Source organism: Delphinus delphis, chromosome 3 (assembly GCF_949987515.2).
Source record: "Delphinus delphis chromosome 3, mDelDel1.2, whole genome shotgun sequence".
NCBI lineage: Eukaryota > Metazoa > Chordata > Mammalia > Artiodactyla > Delphinidae > Delphinus > Delphinus delphis.
The window spans coordinates 166,921,298-166,945,393 of NC_082685.1; the positions used below are offsets into that span (position 1 = coordinate 166,921,298).

General features: G+C 43.3%; 1 protein-coding gene across 1 annotated transcript in view; it reads right to left on the minus strand.

Moving 5' to 3' along the window:
• The window catches only part of ADCY2 (adenylate cyclase 2), a 432,035-nt gene that overhangs the window by 405,288 nt on the left and 2,651 nt on the right, over positions 1 to 24,096 (minus strand). Inside the window, exon 2 of the mRNA XM_060009679.1 lies at positions 7,270 to 7,467. Within this exon, the coding sequence (XP_059865662.1) occupies positions 7,270 to 7,467 (198 nt within the window). The remainder of the gene's footprint in view (positions 1 to 7,269; positions 7,468 to 24,096) is intronic.

Genomic DNA, 24,096 nt, shown 5'->3' on the forward strand with positions numbered 1-24,096 from the left:
ATAATAGTAGTGACGTCGCAGGGTTGTACAGATCAGGAAGGCATGTATGTAAAGTAATTGAACGGTGCCCGGAGCAGGGAAGAACCAGGACCGCGGAAGTGTCTTCTCTCCTTACAGGATGAGGGAACGAGCAGACAGATATGTCACGCGTGCACTTGTTCAGTTAGTTCCTCAAGTATTTGCATTGTGATCCCCATGTATGTGACACTGTGCTGCACACTGGGAACAGAGCAGCAAACAAAAATGCCTCCGAGGGCTTCCCTGATGGCACAGTGGTTGAGGGTCCGCCTGCCGATGCAGGGGACACGGGTTCGTGCCCCAGTCCGGGAAGATCCCACATGCCGTGGAGAGGCTGGGTCCGTGAGCCATGGCCACGGCCACCCAGCCTTTAAAATGTATGTTGATGTGGGCATGGGGTGGAGGGAGGACCGCAAAAGCTCAGAGGTGAGAACGGCAGCATCCCTTCCATTGCCAGATAACAGTTTAATGAAGATGCCAATGTTAAGTACCAGGGCTCATGCTCCTCTAAAGAAAAGCACGGGAGGAGAGAAAAGAAGAGGAAACACGGAGATTGTTCCAGAAACAACAGCAGACTTGTCTCTTCAAGCAAGGTCAGGGCTGGGAAGCCCCAGTGAGGGTGGTGATAAATCCCCAGTCCACTGCACAGCCTGTGTGGTTTTCACAACACTCCAGCTGGGAAGGAACAGTAGAGAGAATACAGCAATGCCACCTCCGTGCTCAACAGCCAGAAATATGTGGGGATCTCAAAATAACTTCACTTGGAGCTGTGTCCAGCTGTGCTGCACTTCCTTAAAATTCACATTTCATCAGTACATTCCTTGCCATTATTAAAAAAAGGGGGGGGGTTAAAAAAACCCTACACCTTTGTTGTTAAATGAAATAATTTTTATATTACTTTTAACTTTTCTCAGATACGTTCTTCTTCATATTAAGTCCAAAATGTCCCCTAAGAAATCAACCTTGGCACACAAAAGCACACAGAGATGGCTTTCTTGGATACTTAGGAACAGGCTGGATTTCTCCTCTCATTCATAGGCTACTAGGTTCTTCCAGGGGTAAATACATTCTTTAACAGCTCTCCAAGTGACTGCACTTTGAAATCTGTGCCATTTCAAAACCTATGAGAGGCCTTGCTTTTCTTTCATTCTCACCCATTTTCAATTTAAAAAAAAGATGTTTGAACACTGACGTCCTATTTTTGTAGGAAAACACACATAGGTACATGGTGAATGTCTGGCATCCTTTCAGGTAATAGGGCACAGAAAGTCTCTTCTTCCTGGAGCAAAATGTTAGCCTTTCACATTGGTAATTTAACAGATCTATACAGTAACTGCAGCCTGGTCTCCCTGCCAAGGCGGAAATGGGGTTGTCAGAAATGGAAGTTTTTATTTAACTCTAGTCAGTGGTCTCTTAATACAAGGGAAGCAGAACTCTGGAATCAAATGCAAATACGACTCACTCTCTGGTCCTCACTTGGCCAACCCAGTGGCTACAGGCTAACATCAGCCATCGTAGGCGACTGCCTTCCTGGCCTGCCACCTTCTCAACGTCTTCTCATCTCAGAGGGAAGGACCTAAGTCAGGGGTTTTCAGCTGAGATGGAATGGATTTGTCTTGATAGAAAGTCATAAATTAAAACATCACCTAAATGTTTAGGCTGCACTAAGTGAACCAAAGACATTACAGAAATGTATCAGGCAAGAAAAGTGTCATCGTGTCACTCAGGTAGAAACCCCAAAGAAGCACCTTCATTATTCGGACTGGCAGAGTAAACCAACCTAATGTGCAAACGTTCGTTTATGATGCTCTGCTTGTTCACAAGGCAATGGGATCAATCACCAGGTTATTTTCTCTTTCTGTTCTGTTGATTTCAGCAGGCTATTCACACACAAGAATGTTTCTAATTCCCAGACACTGGTTTGAAAATGGGTCAAAAACCTCCACAGCATACATTTAATCCCCAAGTGGATTTGTGGTTTAAGTGAAGGTCGACATCAAGAGCAGCTGTCAGATATCTAAGAGGGGGAAGGAAATATCAGAATCACAGAGGCCCTGAGATGGGACTGGTTTCCTGCAACAGGACAGCATCCTCTTAGGCAACACTGTCTTCCCGTGAAATAACATCTGTCATGAGGTGAATAGTGTCCCCCGCCCCCACAAAGATGTGTTCAAATCCTAACTCCCAGTACCTGTGATGTGACCTTATTTAAAACCAGGGCCTTTGCAAACATGGTCAAGTTAAGAAGAAATCATTGGGGTTCCCTAAGTCCAGTCTGATGGGTGTCCTCATAAGAAGCGAAGAGACACAGGGAGAAAAGTGCCACGTGATGACGGACGTTGCAGAGGTGTGTCTACAATCCATGGAACACAAGGTTACCGGCAGCCACATGAGGCTGGAAGATGCAGGGAAGGGTCCTGCCCTGGAGCCTTCAGGGGGAGTATGGCCCTGCCCACATCTTGATTTCAGATGTCGGGCTCCAGAGCTGGGAGACACTATTTGTCAACCTCCATTAAGCCTCTTTCAACAGGACTTACCTATCAGGAAGGCCCTGCGTTCCAGAGGCCCTCAGACAGGAAGCACCGTCATGTCGTGTGGTGGCCCGGGCACGTGCAGAAGAGGGGACTATGGGCCCCAGACACAGTGCCGCTGGTGTCTTAAAAAAATAAAAATTATCCCATTTCCTTTACCTAACAGAACAGAGGAAACAGACACCTTGAATCCTCCTCTGCTGAGTTCAAAATCATTCAAGTATTTTCAAACATTCAGAAAAAGAAGATAAGGTGCATCAACAGCCCCTCTACCGTTGATCAATGGGGAGCTCGTCACAGCACATGGCGGGCATTTCAGCAAGTCAGCCGGAGCCAGAAGCAGGCAGAGAATTTCCCTGCAAAATGCAGACGCTGCCACTGTAACAGCTGGAGACCCAGACTCTGCAATTTATCACCCAGTTTCCCTCTGAATGTTTGGAACCATCAATAAAATATCATTTTTAAATACTTTTTGTCCAGGAGGCAGCTGTGTGGAACAAATGTCAGCTGGGTTGGGATGCTGGCAGCGCAGGGTAGGAGGGGACTCCAAGCTGGGGGCGTCTTGAGCTGAATTAAGATGAGAGGCCTCCACACGCAGTCAGGGCTGTGAGGGCAAAGGCACTGAAGTTTCGTCTTCCGTGTTTTCCTTATTTCCCCAGTGACCCCTTCCTAACCCCACGGGTGACCAATCTCAAAGCTGCCACCCTGTCACTTGAGGGTACTTTCTCCAGGATACACGCTGTGAAATCACTCATCTTTGCCTGATCAAAACGGAACCATCACTCTTAAGTCGTGCCCTGGCACCTCTACAGTTCCACTTACTGAGGCTTTGAGAACTGGGTCTAAATTTAACAGACAACATTGAGGGGCAGCATCTTAAAATACAGAGCTTCTCAGACTCAGCACTCCAGACATCTGAGGATGGATAATTCTTGGTGACGCTGCTGACCTGTGCATTGTAGGGTGTCTGTAGCACGTTGAGCAGCATCTATGGCTTCTACTCACTAGATGACCCCCAACCAGGCTGTGACAATCAAAGACGTTTCCAGACAGGGACGAACGTCCCCTGGGGGTGAAATCGCTCCCTCTTGAGAACCACGGTATCACGGATCAGAGTGGCCTCTGGAATCAGACCCCCGAGTTCAAATCTCCTGTCCTGCTCACCTGCAGCCCGGCCGGGAGCAAGGTACCCGTGGTGTGGAAGCCTGGGCCCTTGGGGAGCCTGGGTATGATGGCGCCCACCCCACGGAGCTACGCGAGTATTGGATGGGTTTGTGTAAGGGAAGCACCCAGAACAGGGGTGGCACCGTCCAGACGACGCCCGCACCGGCTGTTTCTATTCTGGGTTCTGCACTGGAGCTGTTGACGGCCGAGATCTACACTCGACCCACCTGTGCAGGGGAGAACCAGCCTCACCCAGAGACAGCTCTGCCTTTGCCCTGGGCTCCTGGGAGGGGAGCTCCAGGCCCCAGGAATGCTCCACCTGATAGGACTCTGTTTGCCTGGGGGCTTTGGCCAGCAGACTGTCCAAATGCGATTCACGAAGGACGCTCAGGGCCACGCAGTGTCAGCTCTGTCTACAGAGAGGCTGAGACCGACAGTCAGCCACGCAGGCAGCACGTGAGGAGTCCCCGTCAAAACCCCGGACACACAAGGCTCTGCTAACCCTCGCAGGCAGGCGGTATTCCCCATGCACAGCGCTACGTGTTGTAGCCAGGAGGGCAGGGCTGTCCTGTGACTCCCCATGGAGGGAACCATGGAGGCTTTAGAACGGGCAGTTCTCCTGAATACGTCCCCTGGCTGATGCTAATCTGCCTTCTTTCTTTGTAAGAGACCATAACCAGGAGTATTACAGCTTTCAGTGAGTTCTGTGAGTCCTTCTAGCAAGCGATTAAGTCTCAGGGTGGCCTTGGGACCCCTGAACTTGCCCTTGGCGTCAGCGGTGAGGGGCCCTGTGTGGACTGTCCCCGTCAGTGCAGCAGGTGGTCTCCTGCATCCCCTCATAATAATACTGTTCACGGAAACACCTTCTAGTGGGAACCATTCCTTGAGCTGACTTCCTCAAGCGCACTGAGCCTATTCTAACACTTCTGGAAGGTCAGCGTTCAGTGAGGGGCCTGCATCTGTGGCGCTGATACCAAAAGACGCCAGAGAGTAAACCTGGGGTCAATCTGGCAGAATAACTACATTTCAAGTCCCCTGCTGAAGGGGCAGGGGTAGCCGGGAGTTCTGGGCAGGATTTCAAGTTCCAGTGGAGGCACAGGGCCCAAAGCGCCCCTCTTCCGGCAAGAGGTGTGAGCAGCCCTCCAGCATGAGGCGTGCACCCTGGCCAAGCCCCCGGCTTAGAAACAGTGGCCAGAAATAGCCGCAAGCGCCGAGCCCGACTGTGGCCTTTTCTGGGCTCCAGGCACACACAGCTGTGCTCCTACAAGCCTGCCCAGGCCACCTGCCACATCAACGGGGCTGAGGCTCCACGCAGGAGCTCTCTCTGCCCAGGGCCTCGGCGGCATGAGGGTTAGGGTGGGATCACGGATGGGGGGGTGAAGACCCCCAGCTCAACTTAAAGTCAGAAACAACAACGTCAAAGCTGATGCCAAGAAACTGAGCCAACCAACTCAACACCTGGGGAATCAATCAGAAAAAATGGAAGTAAAATGACTGTGAGATAGGTATGTTTAAGATGCTTAGAGAGATCGCGTCCAAGCGGGCAGAGAGCAGCAATAAAACCAAAGTGTATGTTATAAAACCAACAGATAAGTGAAAACGGAACAAGTGGATACACACGCACACACAAATCCAACAACAACAAATCTGAAAGTGAAAAACTACAGTCATCCACTAAGGAGAGCACTGCACAAGCAGCTCTGCGTGCTCCTACTGGCGGCAGAGAATGCTCAGGGGTGCGAAGACACAACAGCCGATGATGGTCACATCCACCCCCGGACCCCGGAAGGAGCTTATATTCTTGCAGGGGAGACAGTTGATTAACAAAGAGAGGGGTATGTCACGAGCTCTGAGGTGCTGTAGATCATCATGAGTGCTACAGAAAAACAAGAAAGATAGGGGGTGGCCCGGTGGGGTGTCAGCTGGACATCTGGGGAGGCTGCTCTGGGAAGGGGCCCGATGAGGTTAATGAAAGTAACAGTAGAGCTTTCACTGAACATGACAAACCGATTCCGTAATTCACATGGAAAAGTAAGCTCAGAGGATTCTGAACAAAAGGAAACTGCCGTTCCAGATAGTAAGGCTTCTTCTAAAACTATTTTGTTAAAACAAGGTGGCACTGGTGCTAGGAGAGGCCACTGGGTCCACGCCACAGAAAGCAAATGACGCTCTTAACCGGTTTTCTGTTTCTGTCCACGTGCACTGGTGTGAAGGCGGAGGGACCTCGGGCCACGCGTGCCGTCAATGGCAGCTGGGTGAGGGCGTGTGAAGGACAAAGCGGGGAGCAGAGGCGGGGAAGGAGCTGGCCGGAGCGTGGAGACAGGGGTGGGGGGTGCCCAGCCCTGCAAGAGGCTTGAACGGGGGCATGAGGAGACGGCCAGGGGAGCTTCCCTGAGCACTGGGGCCTCTTCGGGGAGCTGCAGGAGAGGAAAGGCACTGTTTCCACCTGTGCTCACCATCACAGCATCCTTTAGAGCCAGAGGGACCAACCTGAGTTCACTTCGTCCAGCCTCTTCCTTTGCAGAAGAAACCGAGGCCCAAAGAGGATGATGGTTTGGCTGAGGTCACGGGACAGAATTCTCTGGAAACCTCATCCTTGGGCTCACCCAGCGCTCTCTCAGCTCAGGCACGTCAACCCTTTTGTGCGTTCCCATCTTGAATCTCTCTTCTCCGTTGGCCTCCACAGCAATTCACCCTCCCTGGGCCTCATGTCCTAATGACCTCTCCTCTATCCATCTGTGGTTCCTGTTCCTCTCCTACCCCAGGCTCTTGAGTCGCCACCAACTCAGGGACAGCCCTTGGTGCTCAGTTTCATCTCTCCCTGGAGGGTGACAGAACCCCTTGACTTCCATCACAAACTTGAAGCTAGTAACTAGCACACCGCCATCTGCGGCCCACATCTGTGCCCTGGACGACCCAGCACTTGATCGAGCAGTCAGCAGGCTACAGCCTTGTGGCAGCAGTACACGGGGAAAAGCCCATTAGACTACATTCTCCTAAAGATCTAACATCCTCCAGACATAGCCATTTTCTAAGTCAAGAGCCTCCCCAGTTTCAACATGAAGAACTATGGGTCTCCCTATTGCTATGACGTTATCACGTTGATACAAAGTCAGTATCACAGCCATCTGTCTGTAAGAAGGGAGATCCAGTCACTGAGAAAGAGTTCAAGGGCAATGACCAGTCTTTGAAGACTTAGAGGCACAAAGTGAGGCTCCAGTCCCAGAGGGATTCCAGAATAATGGGAAACTCAGGGGTTAGAGGAGAATGGAGCTACCAAGACCAAGTGGTGAGAGGTGTAAACGCAGACTTAGCCATCAGAAGAAACACGTGACCAGGTGAGCCCAGGCAGCAGCCCAATGGCCAGCAGGTCTGAGGAGTTCAAACGGGTGCTGAGTGACTTCATTATGGGGACATGCCTGAGACAGCTGTTTCAGAAGACTTCCTTCTCAGCTATTGGTCTCCTGTTTACAGTTTAGGGCCAAGTTGACAGAACTTGGTATGTTACAGATCAAAGCACAGAAAAACAAACACAAAGAGCATTTCAACACCTTACCTGGTCCCAGGGAGAGACGGTACCTCCAAAACACATGAACAAGTAGCCCATGGCCACGAGACAAATCCATATCACCAAGGAGAAAAGGCGGAGCAGCCTCTTAAACACGGACTCGATGCACACGAGGATGAAGATAGCAAAGAAAATCGCCAGGGCAGTTGGAACTGTTATTAAAAATGCCACGTGGTCTTCAACTTCCTAAGGAGAGAAAAAGAATATTGCAAAGGTACAATTTAGAAAACCCGTGGTACCCATGACTGGTTATCAAGATGTTATCAATGTTAATCAGTGTCAAAATATATCAGGTTTTAAAAGTGATTTCAGAAGTAAAACAGTTGGAACTTTTGAAAATTTAAGCTTCTTATTAAATAACCATATTTTTTCTATATAAATAACCCAGTATTGGATATTTAAATAATGCAAAACAGCCATGCCATCAAATTCAAAGTTTCCCTGGTAAATGGAGAAATGGATTTCATTCAAAAGTGAATGCAAGAACACAGAAGGTACAGATAAAATAAGACAACCAACTTCACTGCCTGCACCAGAGGATCAGAAATACCCCAACTGTAGGAAATTAAGGCCTCCAAATGGATTTGAAATGTTTTATTTAAATAAAACCTAAAAACTATCTCAGGCTCTCAAGGAAGAAGTGTTTCTTTTATGTTAATTATGCAATTAATGTTTTAACGGGAACATAGGTTAATAGAAAAGGGTCTAGAAGATGAGAGAGCGGGAAATACTTAGAAGAAGGTGTCAGTTTGCTAGTTTCCTTCACCACCTCTCTTGGGCTCCAGTAGCAAAAAGAAAATGGACATTTATTATTGGCCTCTTACTAATGCATTTTTTAAAAATCCACATTTGCACACTAATACGTATTTTCTATTTATCTCTTTCTAGTCACACACCCCCTAAAAGGCACACCATTACAATTCTATACAATTTCACACAATGTAATAGACATCATACTTCCTTTGATTATCCAAGCCTGGATTTAGGCTTTAGCTTCTCCAAACATGATGCTGGAACCTTGCTCTGAACAGCACACACTATGGGATGGAACACCGTTTAAGATATTTGATCCTCACCCCATATATTTAGTTGTTGAAATACTCAAAGGAGTTTCAATCAAACACCCATATGGCCGCGGCCCTAAGAACTTCCACTGAGGTTTTAGCATATTAAAAGTTACAGTACAATCTGGCAAGTACGGGGTGGGTCTTTCAAATACCAGAGCCTGGGGAAGCCTTCACCTTTTCTGGTTGGTACAGGGTTCACTCCGTGCCCCGAGCATCTCTAACTTCACCCTGGAGATGCCCCCCCATGCCCCCTTCAGATATCAGGCCATAACCACAGGGAGAGCGGGAAGCGAAGCAGAGCAGCCAAACCACCATGTGGGGCCCAGGTGACACCCAGCAGACAGAAAAGGGACCCAGGCCCAGCCTCAGTGCCTTCATTTCCCCTTCCTCTCTCTCCCAATTATTTGCGTCAAGTGATACCCGGAAAAAAGGCCATCACAGCAAATACTCATGTCTACATTTTTGTGCTAAACACTCAGGTACATTAAGCTTTTAACACAACAGCCCTATGGGGGTGGTGGGCGCTGGTGCCTGCACTGCTCTACAGCTGAGGAGACGCACGGCCCTGAACGGAAAGAAGGTGCCAGGGTTGTGGAGCTGATGGGGAGAGAGCCAGGGCTCCAGCCCAGGGAGCTGGGGGCGGTCTTTTCCTGCAGACCCCTGCAGCAGAGCTCCGCACCCTGCTTGTGCAGAGATGATCCACTAGACCAGGTGCGGCCAGTCCTTGAGGGGCCAAAGGAATCTGTTTCCACAACAGCCAGGAAACAGAAGGATCCAAAGGGATGTTCTTATAATCTCCCGCCATTGCTATTTTTGGCCACAATTAAGTGCCTAATTGTACTCTTACCCTCACACACGTGTTCCAATCGTTGCAAAAAGGTGTCAGGTAACCACCAGTGCTCCCCAGCACGTAGGCACCATGGGCCGAGGTACACAGGGACCCGACAGCCTGTCTTCTGAAGACATCAAATTTGAGACCACAATTGCTACACACATGGAGCCGTGAAAACCGATTTTATTTTAAACCTTCCCAAATGAAGTTAACTGAGCTGTGGACAGAAAGCTAACCAGTAAACAACCAGGACAGCTGTTTTCCTGGTGTGGCTTTTCACTTACTTCATTAACCCAGTAAGGGAGAAACAATCAGTGACTTTATTGGCTCTGATTTCTCCAGAAAGACTGAAAATGGTATGAAAATATGCGTGACTGTCTAGTGAAAATTAGTAGCTAAAGGAACAGAAAGTCTGTGATTGTGAGTCCTTCCAGGAAGAGGGGGACAAAGTACTCTACCTGTAGGAGCTTTTCCTGTGCTTCTCTTTTTAAAAGATCCAACGGTAATCAGTTGAAGACCCAATGCCTTACTGAGCTGGGTACATTATGTAATAAGACTTGATACAGGGGTTTTGGTTTTAAATATTGGAGTCTCTATGGCATATTTTTTCTTTTTTTTTTTAACTATCAGCGTCTTGATCACTGAGAAGTGACTAGTGTGGGCCTCAGGTGACCTCTTCACTGGGCACAGAGGACACAGAGCCTGGGTCCCCTAATATTTTTACGGGCCCACAGAAATGTTTTAATTTCGTTCAAAATCAGAACAATAACAACCAAAAAACCCAAGATTCTAAGCTCAAAGATTACATACATCTCCATGCTAACCCAGCATAAACTACGACTGTGAATATACTTTTAGGGAGGAGGGGGCGGACAAAGGCCCTAAGTCTCTCCATTGTAATCTGATCTGAGGGGCTGGCACCCCTGCTCACCAGATGCGCGGCATTCCCTGGTCCATCCCACACACCAGAGAAGGAATCTCAGCTTCAAGCAGCGTCCCCAGCCTCGGTTGGGGGGACCAGATTCCCAGATGGCCCACGGCTTAAGACGGTCAGCCACTGCTCATGAGGCCAGTGGCCCTGACCATTGCAGAACCTGAGCCCACTGAAGAATCTGGGCTCTTCCAGAAAGAGAACAGCCACCAATTTACTCTGCATTTGCCTTTTGAAGTCTAACTCCAAACACCTTAATATGGACTTCTCCACTAAACAGAATCTTTTATAAGGTTGTCAAGGAAAGAAAACAGAACAGTATTCATTAAGAATGTATAAGCTTATAAACCACATTCTTTCCTAACCCTGCATCTGAATCATGCGTTTTTCTTAAGGCTAATGAATAAATGAAACAGTGGAACGCCCTCAGACCTTGAAGTACACGGGCCTCCCCCGTCCTTTATTCTGGCCCCAGTGGACAGGAAGATGAATGAAGCCACTGCAGCTCCCCCATGGCTGCTTCCTTAGGAGCTAGTTGAGTTTTCAAAATTCAGAGTATAAAACAAATAGAGTAGCTCAAAATAAAGTGAACAAAAACAGTGAAAACATTGTCAATCTAAATTAAATATGTTTATATATCCTCACCCCTCCTCCCTTCGTGGAAAAAAAAATTTACCATGTTATGTAAACTAAATGAAATGTACTAAAATGTTTTTATTAGTACTAAAATGTGTGAAAATGCCTTTAAGACATATCTTTAAAAAGACTTTTTAAATTTACCATACAATGCAAACTAAATTTACCATACAATGCAAACTAAAATAAAATGGGCTAAAATGCCTTTAAAAGAGACCTTGAGCATGGTATTACCTACTATCATGATAATGGGCTCCTATCTCTCCTGGACCGTTTCATCCTTTCCTGTTCAGTGCGTTTTGGGGTAATTTGGGATCGCTTCTAATTGCCAAGCCTCCTAAACACCCATCGTTTTTATTTATCATGTGACAACTGCTTTGCTTCTTGGAGGCTTTTCCATGGAGCAACAGATTATCTGTATGTTCATTCTTTTCCACGTGTATTTTTCATTTTTTGTCAAACAGTACTGTTCTTCTTTTAGATGGTAAAGGACAGTCTAATGTAAAATACTTTTCTATAAAAAGGATATTTTAGTGAAGTGCTTTGAAGTCCGACAGACTGAAGGTAGAAACCAATTTCCATCACTAACTGTAACTCGGAGTGAGCACGGGGCCTCCCTAAGTCCCTGTTTCCTCACATGAACAGAACTACAGACACTGCATGGCTGGCAGGGTTGAGTACATCACTGGTGCACCATAAATGAGATTATTATCGTGGTGACCATCACTCCCTCTTTCCTGAATATCTGAGTACTTTCCACCAATGCTAGTCTGACTATTCCTTATTGAAATGATGCCAATTTTCCATTCTAAATGATTATATATTTGATTACCACAAATTAATCTGAAGGGTTGTCACTGGGCAAAAAGAAATCAGCCTTTAGCTATGATACACATTTGCTTTTAAGTATATGTGTCACATAATGTATATGTGTGTGTTGTGTGTGTGTGATACGTGATAGAAAATATATTTTTTCATTCTTTCCCACATACATAGTCATACTCCATTTTACCATGAGGTGTGAAAGGAATAAATAAAAATTCTAACAAAAATATTCTATAAAACTATGATAAAATAAATCAAAGATGATCTCAATAAATATTCCATGTAAATAAATAGGAAGATATTCCGTGTACATAAATAGGAAGACAGTATTGTCAAGATGTCAGTTCTTTCCAAATTAATCTATAGATTCAATGCAATGGCAATCGAAATCACAGCAAGTTAATTTTAGATATCAACACACTAATTCTAAAGTTTAAACGAAGAGGCAAAAGCCTCAGGATAGCCAACACGATGTTGAAGGAGAAGAACAAAGTTGGAGGACCCACACTGCCTGATTTCAAGACTTAGTACAAAGCAACCGTAATCAGGACAGAGTGGTAATGCAGAAGAGACAAACAGATCAACGGACTGGAAAGACCCACATTAATGTAGTCAACTGATGTTGACCAAGGCGCAAAGACAATTAAATGGAGAAAGGATAGAACAACTAAATAGATACCCACACGAAAATATGAATCTAGATACATACTTTACACCTTTCACAAAAATCAACTCAAAATGGATCATAGATCTAAACGTAAAATGCAAAATAATTGCGAAAAATTTTGAAAGTCTTCCCAAGAGCAAACTTGTGTTGTGCAGTAAAAGTGGTGCTCAGAGGGAAACTGTTCATCTTACAAGTTGAGCTGAATTGTCCTACTGTCAATTTGGCTTTGCTGGGAGTCACATTTCTTAGAGCCCCTTTCCCTCCATGGCTCTTGGTTAGAGTTGAACAGAAGAGGAATTTGTGCCAGAATTGGGATGGGAAAGTGGAGCAAGTCCCCACCAGAATCCCCTTCCTGGAATGCTCCCAGGTGAGAGCTGGCCCTCGCGGGTGCCTGCACAAGATTTGGGAGGTGGAAGCCAAGCAGCCCCAGGAAGGGCGATGTGCAGGGTCAGATGTGGATGAGACACGTGTGGAGAAGCCTGGAGGGGCCCAGCCTGCCCGGCTCTGCCCTGCCCCACGTGCAGCACTCTGACCAAAGCAGCCGGACCAGGCTTCCCACTACATTCCTTCCTGAAAGGGCTCCCTTCGGCGGGTGCACATCCCTGCACGTCCTGATTGACCTAGTGACTCTCTGCTGATCTCAATGCTCCCTGTTGCTGCCAAGCTCCATAATAAGAAAGGAAGCTGAAAACTGGTGAATTAAAGATCCCACTTCAGAAATGTGGAAAAGAATGAAACCCAAAGAAAGTAGAAAGAAGATGCGGTGGTCAGGGACTTTCCAAAATATTCCCTATTTCCTTCTTCTGGGTTCCTTCTGGGTGTACTTTCTGACCTCCTTTGAAGTTCCAAGTAGCCATGCTTTGGCCAAAATAATGTGGACAGAAGCGAAGTGTTTCTCTCCTGGGCAGAGGCCTGTAAATGCCAGTGAGAGGTCTCACAGCACTTTCTCTCCATGGTACAATGATTACAGAAGCGTCTGTCATGAGGAGGACACCTACAGCCCAGCCCAGATGAGCAAAAGCTCCCTCCTGGCCCACACTGGCCAGGACGTGTATGCAAGAAGTAACCCTCTGGTGTGGGAGGTTTATTAACCCGTGGTGTGGGAGGTTTATTAACCCGTCACAACCTATAACATCTTTGCTGATACAAAAATTGGTACCTGAAATACAGTGCTGCCCCAAACCTAAAATATACAGCATTGATAGCTGCTAGGTGGCAGAAGCAGCAACGAAACTATTATCAGAGACTGAAAAGTAGCAACCCAAGCTACGCAATGGTCCAACATTTGGTCAGAATATATTCCTGTCCTGGAAGGCAAAAGATGCTCTAATAGAATTGTAAGTCTACAGCAGGGCTCAGCGAGCTTCTTTGTAAGAGCCAGATCATAAATGTTTTAGGCTTCACTGGCTATAAGGTCTCTGTCACACTAAACACAGCCTGCTGTACCTTAAACACAGTCATAGATCATAGGCAAATGAATGGTCAGGCTATATTCCAATAAAACTTTATTTGAAAAATTAGGCAGTGGGTCAGATTTGGTCCCAGGCCAGAGTTTGTTTGACCCCTACTCTAGAAAGGGCCATCAAACACAATGTTACAAGTGTGGGTGGGTTGCTGCTCACTGCACTTGTTAAGGTACAAGAAAAATACAAGCTCAGAAAATAACTGATTGGTTGTAAGGAGGGATGAAAGGGAGGCAGAATTCTATGGATTTGTCAGAGGAAGAGGAAAATGCTTCTCAGTCTGAACCAGTAAATGACAGAACTTGGGTGCTAGAGTGATTAAAACCCAGCCATGTGCAGAAAAAAAAAAAAAAAACTACTATTGAAGACGGAATGGATTAAGGTGCTTCAGACTAAAGCCCAACTAAAAGTATGGTGCCAGCAAATTCTTTCAACTGAACAAAAAGGCGCAGGGAAAAGAGAACCACAAATTGTGTTTCCCAAACGGGCTCAAAGCATGCACAGACATAGAGAGAGGGAGCGAGAGAAAGACTGAGAGATAGATGGAGCGAAAAGGCAGAGAAATATAGCAAATCACAGAAGTATGTCTTGAAAAGAACATGACCTTTGACACCGGGAGATGAGTGAAATTAAACAGAGAAGAATTCAAAGAAGTTTTGAAAGATCTGTGTTTCCAAAAGAAATGCCAATGTGAACTTTTGCTGTTCTAAACAAAGGAAATTTGGGGTTCTCTATCTATGGCAAGAAAGAGGTGGAGAAAATTGCTCAGTCCCCAAGAAGGAAATATTTCCCAAAAATCAATCCAGCTGTGGTCAAAATGATGGCCAATAAGGAAGAACCTCCCCAGTGGAGGGTTCAGATGTCACAGGAAATAATAGACAGGGGTCTATTTCCAGGACAAGAGTCTGGATCTAATGAAGAAGCAATCCCCATCCCCAGGGCCAGGGACCCTCAAACTGTCTGCCCAGGGGAATTTATAATTGGTATGACCAGAGATTAATGAATGTGTGTCATTCTTCCCTTGGGATAATGGGAGAGTTTTGTGGCTATCCTTTGTGCACTGGGTGGCTGAGTAGATGGCTGATAACATCTTCTTAGTCCACAGGTCTCCAGATCAAAAGAAGCCACAGGAGGGATAAATCAGGAGTTTGGGATGAATACACATACACCACCATATATAAGATAGATAACCAACAAGGACCTACTGCATAGCACAGGGAACTCTACTCAATATTCTGTAATAACCTATATAAGAAAAGAATCTAAAAAAGAATGAATATATATATATATATATATATATATATATATATCTGAATTACTTTGCTGTATACCTGAAACTAACACAACATTATAAATCAGCTATACTCCAACAAAATTAAAATTTAAAAAAAAAGAAGCCACATTCAGGCTTCATGGGAAATGACTGCTCAGCATTCCCTTTGAACAAACGAGTGCCCTTCATTCACAGATCCTAGACTCTGAGCTTCTTGCCATTAGTGGATGGGACATTGGAGTGGTCTCTCTTGAGAAAGGGATGTACGTATTTTCTTAAGGAAGGAGTAAACTAAATGTCTGGTGACCAGGTAGGTGCACCGTGGTAGTAATAGCCCTGTTAAACATTCTAGTTCACCTCTCTGTTATGGTTATGGTTTTGTCAGCAAAACTGGCTGCACTAATTCCCTTCCCTATATCCAAGCCCTTATGTAATTCTCTCCTACACTGACTCTGGCCCTGGCCACGTGACTCTCTTTGGACAATTTGACAACAGTTGCATGAAACAAAGACGTGAAAATACTTAGGTATTGGGGCTTGCCCTCTTCCTCGTTGATCTTTAGAACCCTACATGCAAAGTCGCTCAGGCTAGTTTGCTAAACGAGCCCAGTGACTCTGTCACCCTACCCAACATCCCTGGCTGACAGCCTGCCAACTGGCCTCATATGTCATTGAGGACGCCTTAGATGATCCAGCTACCAAATGACACACCAGCTGCCAGCTGACCACACAAACAAGAGATAGACCAGCAGAGATCAATTGAATAGCTAGAACGAAGAGATGACCCACAGAATTGTGAGCTAAATAAAATAGTTATTCCAATCTGTTAATTCTGGAGGCGGTTTGTTACGCAGAACAAGCTAACTGATGCATCCTCCTTGTAGGCATATGGGAATTTGATGTGCTATATAAGGTACTGTGGTAGACTGTATTTCCCACGAATGGGGGCCATAATATATCCCAACCCATATGTGACTGGCACTCCTCTCATCAAGTGAGGTTCTATGCCCTCCTCAACTGAACCTGGGCAGTTCTTTGTGACCATGATGGAAGTGGTGTTATCTGACTTCAGAGACAGGATTATAAGGATGCGATGCACTTCTACTTGATTCTTAGAGGATGGTCATTCTTGGAACCCAGCAACTATACTGTGAAGAAGTCAAGTAACCATGTGGAGAGGCATGTGAAGGTGTTTCAGCCAACAGTCCCAGTTGAGTTTCAGCTACCAGCCAGCAATGACCACTACACATGTAAGTGAGTAAGCCTCTAAGGACTCCAGTTCTCAGCCTTTAAGCCATCCCAATTGACACATGGAGCAGGGATGAGCTGCCATTGCCAAACCTGCCCAAGTTGCTGCTTCAGGAGGAAAATAAATGATGTTGATGTTTTCAACCGCTAAGTTTTCTGGGGGGTTTTATGCAGCAAAAGATAACTAGGATACTTACTTGGTCAATGAAAAATGAATAAAAGTGATGTGTCACTTCCATGTGGAAGATGTCAATTGCCAGAGAGTGAAGCACTCTTTTCCTCCCTAGTGTAGCAATCAAGGAAAGAAGGATACTGTGGGATGCAACTTCCTTCATTCTAAATCTCTGAGTGACTGGTGTGAGAGAATTCCTCTGCTGACTCAAATTTACTGTGCAGCCTGAACAAAATATAAACCTTTACTGTGTTAAGCTATTAAGATTTTGGAGTTGTTTGTTTCCATAGCATATTCTAATATGTTCTGATTGACACAAGAGGTAACAAAGATAGAAAGCAAAAATGCAAATGTTTTGTCTTAATGTATGTTAAGACAAAACATACATCTGATGAGATTAAGTAAAAAAAGAAAGCACCTAAAAATAACACTATAAATAAAACCCGAAGATATAGTATATGTAAAGTGTAAAAATGAGAACAGTATTATCACATACATGCCATTAAACTTGAGAACTGGGACAAAATGCAAAGATTCCTAGAAAAGTCTTATTGAAACTGACTTGAGAAGTAAAGTTAGAAATACTATAATCCTATTACTATCAAAGATACTGAAGCAGAAATTTTAAAAATCTCTCTACAAAGAAAGCAACAAACCCATGTGGTTTTCTAAGCAAATTCTATCAACTCTAACATAATGAAAACTTTTAGAAAACTAAAAATGAAGGCCTATTCCGTGACTTATTTTATAAGACCAGAAAAACTTATAAAAGAAAAATGACAATTTGATAAAGAAAAATTCCAAACTCGTTTCACCAAAGAATATGCTTGCAAAAATCTTAAACAAAATGTTAGTACTTCATATCCAACATTTTATAAGAGATATCATAAAAACTGTGTTTGTATCAGGAATATAAAAATTGTTCAATAATAGAAAATTATTATCCATTACTTTGACATTAAAAAACAACAAAAAATCCTATAATTATCTCAATTTGGTAAAACTCAACACCCAATCACGTTTAAACTTTTTTTATAAATTAGAACAAAAGGGAATCTCAAAGGATATCTATAAAAATCTGTAACCAACATGATCCTAAGTGGATAAACTATGAAGGAATTCTATTTAAAACTAGGAAAAAGGGTAAGGATACCCTCAATCACAAGTTCTGTCAATAACACATTAGAGTTTCTAGCCAGTACAATAATACAAGAAAAAGAAATGAAATGCCTTAGGATTGGACAAAAGGAAATAAAACTCTCATTATTTGTAGATGATATGATTGTCTATGTAGAGAACCTGAAAGAATCTGCATTTCAGTTACCAGTAATAAAAAGGATATGATAAGTTGTGTAGCTATAAAATAATATCCAAAATTATATTCTTTTACATCATCAACAAAAGAGTAGAAATTCATAATTTTTAAAACATCATTTACAGTAAGCAATATAATACAAAATATCTTTTGGTACTCAGGAGTAAGAACAGCCTATAGAAAGCTGTAAAACATTACTGAAGCACATAAATGGAGAGATAGCCCATGTTCATGGGTAGAAAAATTTAATATCATAAAATATCAATTATCAGCAATGAATCAATAGATTAATATAACACTAACAAAATCCCACTTGAGTTTTTTCATATTGAGGTTAAAATAAGTTGATTGTAAAATTTATATGGAAGAACAAAAATTCAATAATAACCAAGAAACTTTTCAAAGAGCTGAATGTTACTTCCCTTGCCCAATATAAATACGTATTATAAAGCTTAGTAATTATACTCTGTGTGTGTGCGTATTAAGAAAGAACAAAGGGCTTCCCTGGTGGCGCAGTGGTTGAGAGTCCGCCTGCCGATGCAGGGGACACGGATTCGTGCCCCGGTCCGGGAAGATCCCACATGCCGCGGAGCGGCTAGGCCCGTGAGCCATGGCCGCTGAGCCTGCGCGTCTGGAGCCTGTGCTCCGCAACGGGAGAGGCCACAACAGTGAGAGGCCCGCATACCGCAAAAAAAAAAAAAAAAAAGAACAAAACTTAACCAATGGAAGAGAAAAGATAGCCCATAACAAACGACTCATATATGCAATTTTGATTTATAACAGATTTGGGGAAAGAAGTAACTAAAATGAATCAGTAAAAATTGATTCTCCACAAGAAAAAAAATATGTAAATGGACCTCAATCACCACTTTATACCACACATATACCACATGATATATATAGGGTATGTATGATAAAATGAACAAAAAGAAAAGCAAGAGAATGACAAACAAAAAGTGCAAATGAAGTTTACTTCTGAGGGTAGGTAGGGGAATGGGAGAGGTGCAGTGTAGACTGAAATACACTATTGGGGATATTCTAGTTTGGACTGGGTTCGTGGATGTTTAATTTTAGTGTAAATAAACAAGCAAGCCAAATAGATATAAATGAGGATTGAGCTCAAGAATCAAAGATTAATCAAATTAATCAAATGATAAATCCCATTCTGTGCACCTAAAGTCCAATTCCGAAGAATATGGATGTTATGTGTTTGAATTAACTGCAAGCCAATAATGGGAGAGGATTAGGTGTCAGATCAATCATGTGTGTGAACTATGTTAACATTTCTTCATTATTTCTTTCATTTTTATTCATCTGATCTCCTTATCCTCTGAATTTGTAACATCACATAGCTTTATTAGTTCTACTAATGCACCAGTCTAAAACTTCCTTTCCTTCACCATATGCACAGCTCACTAGTAGATAGAAATCTTAATTATTTTCCCTTTTTTTATAGAGCTTAAAAAATCATACAGTACATTTAAAACACACGCAATAATTCAGCATTTGGGGTAAGCATGGAATGGAAGCCAGCACCTATGAGCTCTGGCCCGTCCTGGCTGTAATATCCCAGCATCACTACATCTGAGGGATGATAAAGGACACTGGTGGAAATTGGGTAGAAATTCTAATCCCAACACCCTGCAGTCAGGGCTCCCATCACCATGGTGCTGGTCCGCCATCGTCTCCACCAGGAACCTGCTGTAGGGTGGTTACCCTAGACACTTGATTTATTCATAAGATTCTCTCAGACAATAAGCATCATCTTGAGAAGTCTTCTCAAGAATTTCAACGTTCTAAAAAGAAGCCATTGTACTTTATGTTTGTATGTTTCAAAAGCAATAAATTATTCATTCAATAGATTTTAATTGAATAAAATATTCAATTAAACATTGAATATTGAAATCTTCCATTTCAAGCAAAAAGTGACTTGGTTCGACTCTGAGATACAACTGGCCTTATGCATTCCTAATGGTGGTGACCCAGGTCTGTATTCTCGTCCTTTCTGTCTTGGCACTGTCGTTCTACAGCCCTGGGCAGAGTCAGAAAACTAGTTGGCAGAGCTGCTCATGGAGTTTTTTAGGCTGAGTATCTCATAACTCTGCCCATCACTCTCACCTGAAGGTGGCACCTGGGGATGGAAGCATAAGCCTAAGTGAAAAGAGGGAGCAAAAATGATTATTTGTAACGTTGCCAGCAACAGATGAACGAATGAAGTCTTCCTCCAAACCTCTCCCGGTTCCCTTCTTTGTGATCTTTATTGTATCTTTATACAAATAGGGCATTGAAGCAACATTAGCAAAGTCTTAATTTGGCCATATGGATCAAACACACAAGCTGACTCAACAATCCTTTTCCCTCCCCCCAAACGCACCTGGTGGCTGCAAACCAGCATTGCCAGATGTGTATCTATTTCCTAGTTTGACACCAGGGAATTGCCTGGTAAATATTATCTTATCACTCTTGTTCATTTTACATTATATAACATTATCCAAAGCTAACAAAATTGAAAAAAATATGAAGGCCAATAGCAGTGTCAATTTGGCAGAATTTTAGTGCTAGAGAACGGTAACTTGTGTCACAATATGACTTTAATTAAACTATCTATGCTTCTCCATCTTTTTTTTTAAGTACCTCAAAGCTATATTCATACTTATCACATAAATAGAAAAACATCCCCTGTTCTTTCATACCCAGGTTTAAAAATTCTAGTACTCATTTAGTTGTCAGCCTGAAATACACCTACAGGGGACCTTGACAAGGAAAACCCTGTGTGCTCCAAGTATAATAATAAAAATGACCTACATTTGTTTTGGGTACGACATGTGCCCAGCTCTGTGCTAAATGTCCACAGGATCCATCTTACTTAGTTCCCAAAATATCTCCCTGAGCCTGGTTGTGTTATTCATTTTAGTCCACAGCAGATAAATTAATTTGTCAGGAACACTAAGTGGCAACATTGAGACCAGATCCAGGTCTAGTGACAGTTTTATGCTCTTAACAAGAGGCTACACAGTGGGAATGACAGCAGCTAAGGAAAAATGCATCTACCCCCTAAATTATCCATGTTAGTTAAGCACCTGCGATCTGGTTAGCACTGTATTAAATATGGGGGTGCTAAGTTTCTTCCCTGAAAAAACTAACAATTAGTTGAGGAGACAAGACGAACTGACAAAACTATTCTGCACATCAGATGACAGTCATGGAGTGGGTAAATTATTTCATGTAACAAATGAGCTTTGCAGGCATCAGAGGCAGCAACCAATACAGATAGGAATGCACAGCACAGGCTGACCTGTTTAAGCTCAGGAAGGAGAGCTTGAACTTGGATAAGCAGCACGGGGAGGGGGAGGCTTCGAGGAGAGGGGAAGCAGTGGAGGAGAGAGCAAAGCTAAAAAGGACCAGATGCAGACACTCTGAGCTCACGGCGTCCAGGCTAACAGACCACCCTAGTATGGACAGGTAAGTGGCAGCGTGTCGAAGGTGAGCTGCTTCTGGATGGAGTGCCACCCAGAGGGATGCCCATCCCAGTGCGGGCCCCAGCAGGCACTCCGTGAATATCAGTGAGGGAAGAATGAGTGAAGTCCAGTGGATCGTACTGATGTCAACATCGAGTTATAGAAGGAACTGGGGTACCAGCGGATTATGCACAAGCACCTAGCCCTGACTGTCCCATCACTAGCAATTCCTGAACAAACAGATCAAAGTAATTAATAGAATCATAAGACACCTTTACCAAAGTAACAGATCAGCTCTAACAGCATTATTATTTTTTAAATAGAATGTTTAAGTTAAAAAATACCAGTAAGTTTCACACAGAGCTCCACAGGAATGGATTTTACAGGCCACAGTATTCATGCCGGGGACTTGGCCAACGAAAGCAAAGTTGCAAATGCACCTGCTGCTTAATGGGAAAACCCTGGGAACATTCAGCATAAAGGAAATAAATGAAGTCTACCTCAATGAGTTAATCGTGGGGAAGCATCCCTACAGTTCTTTAACATTAAAAGAGAAAAAAATGGAAATGTAACCCCATCCACAGAATGAACCTTGAGGACTTTCCTATCAGCATGAAATTTCAAACAAGAAAACTGCTGCTGTGCTAGGACCAGAGCTGGGGATTCTAGATCTGCAGTGATCACCAGCCTAGTTCACCCAGGCAGAGTCAGACACCCAGCACCACCACTGCACCCTTAAAGACAAGAGCCACCGCCTTTGGGTTTCAGTTTCCTCCTCTGTAGCATGAGCGCCCTTCCAGCTCTAACACTATGTGACTACATGTTTTTCACAGCAACAATGAAAATGCAACTACAGAAGACCCAGTAATGAACAGTTCCTGAGGGCATACTCTGTGCCAGGCATTCTTCTAAGTGCTTCACGTGTACTGATTGGGACCATCACCTTAGAAGGCAGGTACCATTTCATTTTACAAACAAGAAAACTGGGGCATAGAGGAGTTGAACAATTTGCCCAAGGTCACAGAGATGGAAAGGGACAAAGTCAAAATGCCAACACACACAGATGCTCTTAACCATTACACTCTGCCTTTTTTAAATGGAGAAGGCAAGGTACCGTGCATATATTTAATTATGCACTTTAATGTCCAAAGGATGCTTCCAAATCCTTTCTTGCTAGGCCTCTAAACTGCAACCATCTTTCCTGCAGAAAACTATAGTTTTTCACTGTCGTTTGTTTATACCACAGTTAAATCATAATTAAAGTGACTTATTGAATTACTGGTTGCAAATTACAAACACCTGCCAAGTAAGATTCTCCTGCACATACAGAGAAATTCGCAGAAAGACAGATCTTTAGCTACCTCCACTCCAATTCCTAAAAGCATGCACTACCCCTCCACCCCCAGAATTAAGAGACTAGAGAAAGTATGCAGAGAATTGCCTGCTCCTTAGAGGTGATGTCAGACGTATTTATCTGCCTTCTCCAGCCTTCCACTCCCCAAGAAAAGACTTCTCCCCATTGATCCTTCCACCCACTAGGGGCGCTGAAATAATGTCTGGAATAATAAAGCCAATTTGCCTCTACAATGATTGGATTCACTTATTCGTTTTGGAAGAATTAGGATTCTTTCTCCATGTATAGAGAAAAGAAACACTCATATATCTGCCCCTAGAAAAAACACCTGATGCTGGAAAACTGATTTGTAATGAAGTACTTACGGTCATTGTTTGAAATATCTAGAACACCGAATCACGGTAAAAGCAAGAAGGTAAATCATATTCTGTCAAAATCATACATATTACATATGTAATACTGATAAAAGTATATACTCATTTGGATATTACCAAACTAAAAAAAAAACCGGTCAAAAAAACCAGAAAAAAACTATTTTATTGCAATATCTGACTATTTAAAATTTATGGGAATGAAATTTTTCCATTCCAGTTGAAATATTGACCATCCCTAATCATAAATTTTAACCAAAACAAATCTGGCTGGAGCTAGCTGGTATTTGACAAACTAAAAAATTTATGCCAGCCTTTCCTAACCACGACGGGCAAATTTTGAGAAAAGTTGGCTGATTTTGGACATAATAAATGAGAGAGGATTTTATTCTGAGATGAGGTTTTCATGCATTTAGTAATAAGAACCAGTCCTGGAAAATGAAGCTACCTCATAAGACCTAGAACTTAAAGTTTGGTCTTATTAGTTCCAAGTTTTCTCATGCCAGAGGGTAATTTAATTTTGTTCACCATGCCCAGTAATATCATCAAAAACTTCCATCATAAGCAACAGAAAATATTTTTCCTATTATTAAACAAGATATTAAAATTCAAGACATGCTATCATATGTGCTATTTGTTTCGTCTTGATATTTCTTAACAAATATGGGATTAAACCTATTTAATCACTTTTTATGTAGAAAATAGTTAAGCAAGATAGTAAAGTTTCAATTCAGAATTTACTTTTTAAAATATAATAAAAATACTTTGCAGATTACCTTATCTTCGTGATCAATGATGCAGACGCATAGATTGACCATAGACTGAAATTAAGTGAAAGCAGATTGTGAATAATGCCAATTAGGGAAATACTAAGTCAAGACAAAGCTTACTTTTTTTCTTTTTAAAAGATATTTCAAGTCACTTCACACAAAGGCAATTACATATACCAAAAAATCACTATGTACTTGGATACTATCAGGATCATCTTGTGACTCAAATGTTCCAGAAAACTATGGATATGCATTAAGAAAGTTACCAGACTTTTTCTACTACAAGAACTGATGGAAGTCTAGTGGAAATCAAAATCAGGCAGATTCAAGGGAAAGAAGAATCTGTCCTAGTGATTCCAGGAAAGCGCAGGAAGGTGGAAACCTGGGCAGGCCCCAGGCAGCTATTTCTGTCTCCCAGTGTAGATTTCTGGGAA